This window comes from Diadema antillarum, unplaced genomic scaffold, assembly GCF_040938485.1.
Source record: "Diadema antillarum isolate AM-2024a unplaced genomic scaffold, OU_Dant_1.0 seq00000432_RagTag, whole genome shotgun sequence".
NCBI lineage: Eukaryota > Metazoa > Echinodermata > Echinoidea > Diadematoida > Diadematidae > Diadema > Diadema antillarum.
This window is the reverse complement of record NW_027271412.1, coordinates 320,287-332,659: the sequence shown is the minus strand read 5'-3', so window position 1 is coordinate 332,659 and position 12,373 is coordinate 320,287. Positions and strand designations below refer to the sequence as shown.

General features: G+C 37.7%; 1 protein-coding gene across 1 annotated transcript in view; it reads right to left on the bottom strand.

Annotated features, from left to right (window-relative positions):
• LOC139732551 (ATP-binding cassette sub-family C member 4-like) overlaps positions 1-12,373 on the bottom strand; it is a 55,085-nt gene that overhangs the window by 6,045 nt on the left and 36,667 nt on the right. Inside the window, exons 20-30 of the mRNA XM_071643405.1 lie at positions 12,044-12,194; positions 9,096-9,335; positions 8,273-8,388; positions 6,838-7,032; positions 6,321-6,476; positions 5,459-5,548; positions 4,687-4,850; positions 3,925-4,030; positions 2,199-2,350; positions 1,786-1,819; positions 862-1,011 (exon numbers count right to left, since the gene is read on the bottom strand). Of these exons, the coding sequence (XP_071499506.1) occupies positions 862-1,011; positions 1,786-1,819; positions 2,199-2,350; positions 3,925-4,030; positions 4,687-4,850; positions 5,459-5,548; positions 6,321-6,476; positions 6,838-7,032; positions 8,273-8,388; positions 9,096-9,335; positions 12,044-12,194 (1,554 nt within the window). The remainder of the gene's footprint in view (positions 1-861; positions 1,012-1,785; positions 1,820-2,198; positions 2,351-3,924; positions 4,031-4,686; positions 4,851-5,458; positions 5,549-6,320; positions 6,477-6,837; positions 7,033-8,272; positions 8,389-9,095; positions 9,336-12,043; positions 12,195-12,373) is intronic.

Here is a 12,373-nt window from a genome sequence, read left to right as displayed (position 1 = left end):
GTGTATACACAACTTACCTTGATTGCCATGTTTTATCCAGGCTTTATCCTACCCCAATTGAAGTAAATGTAATTATCAAACAATGACATAGTTTTCAGTATTCAATAACTTTGGAACTCTGGCTGTTATACGCAATAATGTCTTTCTGTAGTTTGCCATCATAATTTTGAAGATGAAAACGAAATTCACTTTCACTGACGGATATCATGTAAATGTTTAAAACTTTTTAGTCAAGTTCAAGTTCAAGTTCAAGTTTGTAAACATTTATTTTCCATCTTTTTCATGTTGTAAATCACATACATAAAGTTGTACAAGGAAGGCAGAACCTCAAAAAGAAGAGCTTGTGGTGAGCTACCTAACAAAAAAACACTACATCACAAACACAAGAAACAACAAAAACACAATATAATAATAGTTCCCATGGCAATATGAAGATGAGATATTCCTCGAAGAGAAATATTGCTTTCTAACAGAGGGGCTACAGTAAGTGTGAAAATATGTGACAAGTTACAGCCTAAGAAAATTACATATATCAAAGTTAAACGTTACATATTTATAAGTGCTAGTAATGTGAAACCTCAGCAAGACAAAGAATGAAATGCACTGTTTCCAACTGCAACTGAATCCTGAATAGACCCCTTTACCGAAATATTGCTTATTTTGGGGGCCATTTTACTGTTTAAAATGAAATAATATCCCAGCTGTATTGCCGATAAAGGAAGAGAGTCAATACTGCATTTTTGTTATCAAAATGTTGATAAAAATCCTCGAAGGACAAAAAGGAAAATTTGCATAAAGATGTATGTAAATCAGTCCACGATACGAATGTTCTTACATTCTAACCATCCTAACTGTCCGTACCTGCAGCTGTCTGTACGCTGGAGCACCCCTACAGACCTCAGAAACCACAATGGGGGTGCCACTATCACCTGCGTATACCCCTGTCAGGTCAAACCCATACCCCTCACTGGATTTCTGTAGAACGACGTACAGGTACTGGCAGTTAGAGTCCTGCAATTTTCAAGAGAACAACCAGGCACGAGCATTATTAGTTTTATGTTACTGAAATACCATTTAATTTGCTGTTTTGAGCAAAATAAAAGGAAGAAATCGCAATATCCAATTCGTAGTTTAAAATCTATGGCAATTTCTGAAAGCATTCATTGAAACAAATAACTATTATACATTGAAGTGACATGTCTGTGGCCTGCTTATGTACTGTCAAAAGGATAAATCACTACACAGAAAACATACAAAGAGTTTCAAAAGTTCTGGAATCCTTGAGATAAGTGTGTATTCTCTCTACAGTGTAGTGAGGTTTGTTATTGAGATGGTATAGAATTTGTTGAGATGAGGATGTTCAGATTTTAACTTTTTGCGATATACTTATGAGATGTTAAAAGCGTACAATTCTCAGAGGAATTCAAAGTTTATTTGATGGAAATTAGTTTAGAGATGGCTTTTAGGCAGATTGTCCTATCTTCCTAAAGCTTTGTCAGAGTTGTTTTTTTTTAAACTATTCTCTCTGTATTCACATGAGTGTTTGAAAAACAGAATGTGTTTACACTATGTTCTTATCATCCTTGTTTTGCTATTCTTCAACAACCTTGAAATTATTCGTAATTTGTCTTATTAGTGTAAACATATTTGTAATATACCTAATACTTACATATACAAACATGCACAAGCGTGAGTTTTTACATACGTTAATACAAACAGACATAAAGGCCTACATGCATACACACACACGTACATGATTATAGAAGAGGAAATATCGTAACTTACCAAGGGACCATATGGTGACTGTTTCTTAGCTGCACTGTAGTGGCACAAGTATCAAAGGAGACCAAAAAGAAACATTATTTCTATTTTTTTCTAAATTCCAGTCGCAACCTTTTTAGTAGGTCTAAAATTGGAGAGTTATGTACAGCAAACCATAGATCATGGAACACATAATTTTATTTTTACTATCACACTCACCATTATAGCAAGGAATATGTTCCTTATAGGGCGTATTTGTACATACTACTCGTATATGCATGCAAAAACCAATCAATAGAAGGAATGTATATGGAGAGAGAGAAAAAAGCCCAAATACACATATATGTATTTTTTTTATGGGGGTGGGGGGTTATTCTCAAATTTAAGAACAATGAAGTACATAGCTGCCTGCGAAAGTATGGCTGTATCAAACTCACATGGTCTTTTCGTAGTGGGACTGTGCTGTCCTGTAGAGCTCCGACGCCACTTTCTTGCCGGTCTGGTCTACAAACATACTGAACATGGTCTGTCTATTACTCAGGAGCACAAAGGGGTGATCCATTTCAATCAGCTTCCCGGCATCAAGGACCTTCAACAACAATTGTACGATTTTACAAAGCTTATTATCGGAAAAAATGAGCAAAGAGAATGGGATTCCATCGGGATATTCATTTCTGGTCAGTTTCCTTCTGTTTGCGTTTGTATTATATCAAAGTTGTTAAAATTCTTGCCATGTATATCAAGATCTCTGTCGCTAGAATCAAACTTCAACTTCAGTGCACTATCTCTACATCTGATAGAGCATTCTCAAGTGAAATGTCAAGTGTGACACTATACATTTTGTATTAGTTTCCTCCGACAAGGAGATTGTGTTCCTGCTGTTTTTGCTGTGTTTTTTTTTTCACTGTCTACTTGTCGGTTTACAACTTTACTCGAAAATTCATGACTCCTAGGATTAGCTGAAAAATTTCAAAATCAACGCGAGCCTTGTTGTATCAGAAGGCAAAAAGTGAACGTTTTGGGTGGTGATCTGGATCATTATCCAGATCCAAGGATGCATGCGCGGTTCTATGGTTTTAGTGATCATCTAGCCATGCCGGAAGGTGATATAGTCTCTGAACGTATCTAATTTGAATGCAGCCTTTAAAAAAGGCAAGTAAAAGTTCAAGCTTAAAGTTCAAGTTCAAAGTTTATTTCATTTTTCAACAAAAAAAAATATGTTTCACTTCATTTTGTAACAGAAAATAAGGTAAGTAGAACATAGTGAAATAAAAAGAGTATAACAATTGAGGACCTAAAGTAATCATACATTGTATTGCAAGAAAGAAACATAAGTGATCAAAGCGAAATACATGTATACCGTTGTTTTAAATGCGAAAAATGGAGGGACCCACTAAAAAGACAGAGCTTGTAGTATGTGGGTCCCTCTGGAGAAGAACATCAACGAAAAGATCCTAAATTGAACCGTCGTATATACAAACAGATAACAAAGTGGAAGAAGTCTGGAAGCCCACTAGAAATTAGATTAACAAATAAATACATTTACATAGACGCGAACTAACATAAAACAGGACTAGACAGCAAGACAACTACTAAAGAAAAGGTTGTAAAGGACAAAACGGGATGGACAAGACTGACGAACTGAAGACAAAATAGCAGACAAGAACGCAAACAAGAGACAGAAACAGTAACAGAACTACAGAAACAACATAAACATAAACAGCGATCTTCGGCAGAAGCATGCCGAGAGAAACAGAAGATAGTTGCTGGGGAAAGCGAAATGTTGACGCCTTGAAGAAAGACAAGAAAATAGAAAATAGAGGGATATATGAACCGAAGTAGCACACGGAGAGTCAGCTACTAGACTCTATGGGTTAAAAAAGGCATAGATGACAACATTGCAAACCTCCAGGGGGAAAAATACCGTTAGTTCTTCGAATAGGGGACAAAGTAAACAGGTTAGTATAAAAAAAAGCCTAATGGTTAATTCAGTATTGTAGAGTCATATGATTGCAATAAAAAAGACAGGGTCTAGCGAGACATGATTCGATCAAATCATGGTGGAGAGCCAAAAACTAAATATGTGTAATCTGGTGCCTGCGCGGCATACAAACACCATTTAAATTTTGGTGTGTCCTCATTTAAATTTTGGTGTGTCCTCACCATTACGCGATCTGAGTCCATGATAGTGTGCAGTCGGTGCGCGATGGTAAGCACCGTACAGTTCTTGAATTTTTGCCTGATGGTCTCTTGGATGAGGGCATCCGTCCTGGAGGGGTCAAGGGTCAGACAAGAGGTCAGGGTTGAAGACAAGATGAGAAGGGAAAAGGGAAATCAAGGAAGCATTTACAAGAGTGAACTAAGAAGAGAGATCAAAGAAAGGACGTTGTTAACGACAAAAAGTGAAGAGAAAACGAATTGAATATAACATAAAAAACAATATATTATCATGACACAAGATTATTGTATTCTAATTTGGTGAGGCCTCCATACACTACCTTACTATTACTAAAATTGCCCTAAACTTAAAAAGTATAATGTGGCAGCAGTGTACTCTAACACATATCTACTCAGTATACATCTCCATGAATATGTACTGATAAAGACCTTGCAAGGGTGACACAGTATTTTTTTCTTTTATACTGAAAAAAGAAAATAACCCAGTCATATGCTGACATCATTTTTATTGTACAAATTTCTGATGTGATACTCGGTTCGACTACTAGTATTGCCGGGGATTAATGATAAAACGTGACAATGAAAACAGCACCGCCAAGAATGCTAACTTGACAATGTTGCAAATACTAATAATGCAAATGATACTATAATCACTGTTATCATCATAAATGATACAAATTATAATAGCAAGAACAACTACAAAAACAATAACAGTAAAGAAATAATAATATTAATTCCAGGACTTACGCCTGGTCTACATTAGCGGTGGCTTCGTCCAGAATCAGGACCCTGTTCCTCTTCAGGATGGCCCTTGCCAGGCAGATCAGTTGCCGCTCCCCGACGCTGAAGTCCGCACCGACCTCCATGTCTAGCTTGGCTGGGTTGGCACGCACCCTGCGATGCAGCTGGACCTGCGGGAGTGTGAGAAAGCGGAGGAGGCGGAGGCAAACACAACTTTTTAGTCAGGTCTCTGTCTAGGACGTATTCCGCTTTTCCTTCTCACTTATCCCATGCACATGCATTAATCATTTAATCCTTAGCTAATGCTGCTAGTTTAGGGAGGGAAATGCAACATATGCATAAGGAATACGGCGTCGCACCTTTCTTAAATTTGTGGTTCGTCATAAAAAAATGAAGACATTACTGTGACAAATGCATGACCTTAACGCACATCAAACACACAGGTCGATATAATGCTTTATGAAAAACGCACAAAAAGATGCGAGATACATCGCTATTCCAAAAACAATTTCCTCAATGATCCCTATACAACCTAAAGTGTCTTTTAAACGTGCAAAATATGAACACTGTTAGAGCAACTTACATGTGTCTGAATACAGAAATGACATCACTGAAGCAGAGGGTTCGAAGATGTCTAATTTTCGTAGTTTCTCTTTTTCCTTCGAGGACGAGGGCTATTTTCAGTACTATCGTTTTTTTTTTTTATTCTTATGCACGAATGACTGCATCTGCTCAGGTGACTCTACATCGAACAATGAATTACAGCTATTGTCCTTACGTCTTCGAGGGCATTCCACAAGCTCAAGTCGGTGTAGACTCCAAAGGGATCCAGGTTCCTTCGCAAGGAACCAGTGAAAATCACGGGATCCTAGGGAAAATTAACAAACAAAAACAAAAAGAATCAAGAAATCATCAGCCTGTCTGCAGTCGTTCCTTTGGTCATAAAAATGCTCATTAATTCTGGCACCTTGCATGTGGGTAATTTGTTTAACAAAGATTTTCTGAAGTGAGGGCTCACTTTGCGAAATCAATTTAAGTCTTGTTTACATCATTTAATAATTTTAATGTAAACAATGTCTTGTTTACATGATTTCTGTCACTAAAGAAAGTGAGATGTATATTATGTTAGTGTCGAAAAAACCCGGAAATTGATTTGAACTTTGAACTTTGAACCTGGGCTGAAAAACACTGAAAAGGAGGAACCCTGTTTCTGTGTCATCGTATCTAAGTTTGAGTTGAGTTCCAGTGAGAGTTTTACCTCTATTTTCTGCGCATGAATACAAGATGTCTGCTACAGTACCTCAAAAATGTTATGTTGGATCGCCTTTCATGATTGTATTTGTATGTGCGTGCGTGTGTGTGTTGTGCACAGGTCGCAACATACCGGAAGACATCATCCTTTGTGAATCCCATTTTACTGGGGTCACTGATCAGTCCCTGCCATTGCCTGCCTCAAGTAATCCCCAAACATTCATGTCATATTACACTGTACCACAAACACAACTATGAAGTTGATGTTAGTTTGGAGACTCAGAAGACTATGGAACAATTGTGGTGGTTGTCCCCTCCCCCAACCCCAACCCCTTCCTCCCTCTTGCTTCTGGATGGATGATAGAGGCTTCAGATTTGCTCTCTCGCACCTGTGGTATGATGGAGATGTTCTTGCGGATGTCGTGGAGACCTAGTTCAGTCGTCTGGATATCATCTATCTGAAGAACTCCTACGGGTTCGGCCAGACGGAACAGCGCCGTGATCAGAGAGCTTTTACCCGCCCCAGTGCGACCAACAATGCCAATCTGTGGAAGGAATTATCTCTGCAGGATTAATATTAATATAGTTTATGAGCAACTCATATAAAATGCAAGACAAACACGATTTTGTCTGAAGTCCTGAGAATTGAACTTCTCATTCATGATCATCGATCCGGTAGGGCCATTACAAAGTCTTTGTGACAAGTAATTTAAAACCTTTGAATTTGAATTGAAATTCATGTTTATCTAAACATGTCAGTCAGGACCATCTGTGACACCATTGTGCCAACACATTTTGTTTGTGCGTGTAATGGCTCAGGGTGTTTATGTCATTATTGTTGTCCATTCATTTAGTCAAGTATGTAGAGATGATGTTCGATAATATTCAATCAGGCGCATATATCACCTTTTCTTTCGGGTTGATTTCACAGGTCAAGTCTTTGAGCACAGTCGGTGTGTCCTTGGAGTAAGCCAGCGACATCCCCTCTAAGGTGATGGCTCCCTTTGCTGGCCAGCCAGGAGGGGGTTTGGCATCCGGCTTCTCTAGGGGACCCTCTGATTCCAGCTTGGTGTATTCTATTACCCTCTCTACTGACGTCATCTTGAAAAATTTTGGAAAAGGGTGAGGTGAAGATGGAGGAAGGATGTGTATAACAGATAAAGAAGTGGTGCCAAGTTCTCAAGATCAGAATGAGATTACGTCGTCGAGTTTCAGGTCCCTCTTGATTCAATATTAAAATGAAAAGCGGCTGAATGCAAACACTGACCTCAGTGAATGTGATAAGTGCAAAAAACCCGAATGATATAGAAGAATTAAGACAATCAGGTATAGAATAGAAAGTTAGTATGAAACATCACACTTCACGTGTCGTCAGGAAACAATTAGGTATATCAGTGACAATTACAATCTAATAGAAATTAGTACTCGCAGAGCGCAGACTCCGCCAATTAGCTCATTTCCACAGATATTGTGATATTCACTCTATTATGTCGTGTCAATCATTCATGCTTGGACGAATACTCCCTCTTTGGAGTGGGGATACAATATACCTACATCACATCACACTTGAAAGCACTACGGAGACAATTTACGCACAGGTGTTCTACGACGAGGAAGAATGCTGGGATAATTTGGTGCCGATGTGACAATGTGCTGATGTACTTGAAAAAAAAATGCAACATAAAACAAAAGTTTTCATAATTACGAATCTATATCTTTTATGGCATGCCACGCCTTTCGAAATGACCGATTTTCATGTCATGTCAGCCATGACTGAAGCAGTTGCCAAGTGGAGTGACCGACAGACTGTATACAATCCGCAGGTCAGTTGGCCACTCAATCAGCAGCAGGTCATGTTCACAGAGTGATATCGTATTTGAATTGACATTCAGAATATCCCCCCAGTGCTATCGCCTGGATTGCAAGAACATGTATAGGCCCTAAAGGCGCAGGAAACAGGGGGGGGGGGGAGGGGCAGGTGCCAGGTAAAAATTTCAGAGGTGAAAATGTTACTTCTGACATTTTTACCTCTGACATTATTACACCTAACCGAGGGGCAGAGGGGGCACTTGCCCCCCAAATAAAATTTTTAGGGGCAAAACAAGTTTTTGCCCCCCCTGCCCTCTGTGACAAATAATGAATCAATTATCCAAAGACAAAAATGAACAATAAAGGCACTTTTGTCTAAAAGTTGTCAATTTCATAACTGAAAATGCGAAATTGGGCGAAAATTGTAATACACTAATAATATACATTTTGCCCCCCCCCCCAAAAAAAAAAACAACAACAACAACAACAACAACAAAAAAACAGAAGTGTTCTGGCGCTTGATAGGCCCTACCTGATTTTCCACGAGGGTGCTCTGCCTGACACAAAATTGGAAAACTCCACTTAGAGCGACGCAGTTGGCCAGAATAACCCCAATCTGTCCCGGGTCTTTTGCCACGAATCGCGACACTGGAAGATATTATTAATATGTGAGGCCACATCACTATAAAGCAACTTGGTTTGCTTCTACTCCATTCCTGGAGTGCAACTTAGTATATATATACATATATATATATATTTATATGTATTCACACTGTTAACATCAGATTTTAGGACATTCTTGACTATCAACACCATATACGATTTTCAGGGGGGGGGGGAGGAATCGTGTAACATTCATGTTTCGGTAGTTTTTGGCTTTTTATAGTTTACCACATACAGGTATCATAATGTGCTTTGACGTTTTTCTATGTCTTGTGATATAATATCTCACACATTCATATTTACAATGATGAAGCTATGACAAATGTTGTACTCTTCAAAGATTATCTGACGTAGAAAACGGAATGTTGTTGCTTTGGAAAGAAATACATGGGCATATGCATGTCATACATCGATAGAAATCTAATACACTCTTTGCTATAAAGCCAAGTTTTGACTATGTTCAATTCCAGGGTATTATTACCTTATACAACACAACATAAAAATATCGTCTATCTGAAACATATCTTCAAATCCTCATGATTTTGCTTGTGGGTAATAAAATACATGTAACTAGTGCAATCGCTCCTATTATGACGATGTATCAAATTGGAACCAAATTTTACAAAAGCATTTCATAGATTGTTTAACAAAAAAAAAAGTAAAAACAAAACCAGTCTTGTAAAATGACTAACAAGAGTGAACTGAAGACAGTGGAATGCAGGTGATGGCAATGACAGAGGTGAAGATTGCGACGAGGAGATCGAGGCGGAGGCCGAACCACCTGTTGGTGGCGATGTACATGAACCAAGCCTCTGAGTGCCGGTCTTGGTGGACGCAGAACTGCTTCTCGAAGTCCACTTCCTTCCCGTAGGCCCGGATGGTCCAGAGACCGTGCAGGGAGCTGGTGGTATGCGAGAACACGGGGCTACGCACTGATGTGAGCAGGAGAGGTAGAATATAGAAAGATAGATAGATAAATAGATAGATAGATAGACAGATAGTGATTGATAGATAGATAGAGATGGATAGATGATAGATAGATCGATAGGTAGAGATAGATAGATAGATAGAGATAGATAGATAGATAGATAGATAGAAAGATAGATAGATAGATGGATAGATAGATAGATAGAGATAGAAGAATAGATAGATAGAAAGATAGAGAGATGGGAAGAAAATGCAGTCAAGAAGATGAACATATCGTTTACATCGCATGTCGTGTCTGTGAAACGGGCTGCATGTTCCTATCACATTCAGACGTTAACACTTTTGTTCTTATTTAGAGACTATTTTCATTCCTCTTCTCATTAGATATTAAGTGGCAGCGACTTGTATATTATCCCCTGAGGACAATCACATCTAAGTATCAATAATCGTCCATTCATTATGTTGTATACCTCTCTCATAATAAATCCCTGAATGTAATGTAAGGTGATGGTCAAGTATAATCGTCGCAGGCACCGTTTGGGAGTGAAGCCACATGTCATCTGAACCTATAGTAATCTCCTGTGTCTATCGCTTTGAGTCTCATCATGTGAAATGAGTAAAAGAAAGACAAATCTAAGACCGCACTATACCTTCAAAGTGACCTCATTGTTTTGTACATTGTTGACAAGGTAAAAGAACTTGTGCTATTAATTTTGATACAACATTGATATTTGAGAAGTATGAAATAAATCTAAATCTAAATTTAAAAATAAAAAAAAATCCAAGTTTGACTCGATATCACTCAGTAAGATTTATTATTCTTTTTTTATTTTTACATTTTTGCGTTGTCCCATAGTTCACTGTTGCTATACTGAAATTATGGCACCGCACATATTGTACAATAGACAACATCCACAAATACTTCAACGATAGATAACTGAGTGAAGAAACGTTAAAGAAAGAGTGGGAAAAGGCATTCTTGATGACATATTTATGAATACTTTGATCATTAAGAACCGATAAAACAAGTGCATTGCGGCCTATACGTATTCAGTTCTGGATTTGGAAATGAAAAAAAAAAAGTTTACAGGCCTAATCGCAACATATGTATGTGTATATATATATATATATATATATATATATATGAGATTATAACCTAAAATGGCATTAAAACGCTTAATCCTGGCAAGGAAAGCGCATGTTTTAGAAACAAGACACCAAACAGGTTATATATATATATACATATATATATATATATATATATATATATATATATATATATATATACGTGATGAGCATATGAAACATGGTATGGAAGGATCCTGAAAGGTGCTTTTCTTCTTCTTCTTCTTCTTCCTCTTTGTCCATGACCATGTAATACATGAAGGAATATTTTATCATTTATGCAGCAAGATTTGCATGGACAAGTAGGTATCCCACAATGCATCACAAAATTTTGGAAAGCATCATTTTAAATTACCAATTCACCAAGCAGATTCTCAAGTACAGATACAAGTCATTTTGCACTTACACTCAAAAGATGCTATATCATGGCGAATTCAAAATTCATTATCTTTTATGAGGTAAAACAACACTCAAGGCTAGAAACAAGTCATTTTATAATACAGTATGTCCCCCCCCAAAAAAAAAAAAAAAATACAACGGGGCCCTCTGCAATGATATCTTTAAAAATATCGCATCAATCTAAATACAAATTCAGGGTATGAAACTATAACTCATTGCCCACATCTTACAGAAAACCCAATTCGATTTGCTTCAGTGGTCAAAGAGAAATACGGAATTTTGCAGAGGATGTCGCGAATCTCTTCCCTCCAAGATCTGTCGATTATTCACACACAAGCTTGTCACGAGTCTGATTCTTCCAATTTTAGCAATTCAATGTTCTTGTGTGTGAATGATAAACAGAACTTGGAGGGAAGAGATTCCTTGCATCCTCTACAAAATTCCTCATTTCTCTTTGACCACTGAAGCAAATCGAATGGGGTTTTCTATAAGATGTGGGCAATGAGTTATACTTTCATATCCTGAATTTGTATTTAGATTCATTCATTATTTTTAAAGATATCATTGCGGAGGGTCCCGTTGCAATTTTTTGGGGGACATACTGTACGACAGAAAAAAATACTAAATCAGGGTATATGGTAATTCACTTTTAAACCCCACTGAAGGAAGATTGTAAATCTACATGGAACTGTTCAAACCTTTATCAAAAAGTTGTCCCTAACACTCATTTTAGCTAAACTTTAGCTATGATAATGTTTTTGTAATACTTAATGCTCTCCGTAATTGCAAGTGAAGTTATGCAAAGGTACTGCTATTGTCTAGCTTACAAGGGCCATGCGTATACATGGTCCGTTGTGAAAATGAAATTTGTCCTTTGGAGGACACATCTTGGTCCCATTGCATAAAACTTTTTTAGCAACCTCAAAAGATTCAGGTTGGGATTTGCCCAACCTGAATTTTTTTAAGGTTGCTAACCTAAGAATGTAAAATCCGTTGCATAAAAACTCTGGTTGGGAGCTTCCAACCGGAATTTTGTGATTTCAACCAGAAAAAAAAATCCGATTGGAGTTTTATGCAACGGGCCCCTTGTCTTTTGCGTGCGCGTATTTTCCAGACTTATTTTGTATAAGTCCGTATAATTCCTCTTAATGAGGAGATGTATAGGAAATACTATACTTGATACACATACTCGTTCCATCGAGACGTTTCACTGCTGTGGTTGCTATGACAGAATATTTCGTCAGCATGATGAGGATGATGAAGAGAATGACTGCAGGGACCAGCGTCATTGGGCTAATGGAAATAATCAGAAACACCGTGCCGAGAATCTGCAGCGCAATCTGTGAAATGGAAATGGGGAGAGGGATTTTGTTATCAAGAAGAACACAGAATTCGTTCAACAGGTCTCACTTTGGGGGAAAATTAGCTTGTTCCCATTTACATCATTCTAATGGTAATAATGATAATGACAATAATAACAGTCATCATTATCGTCATCATCATGATCATCATTATTTTT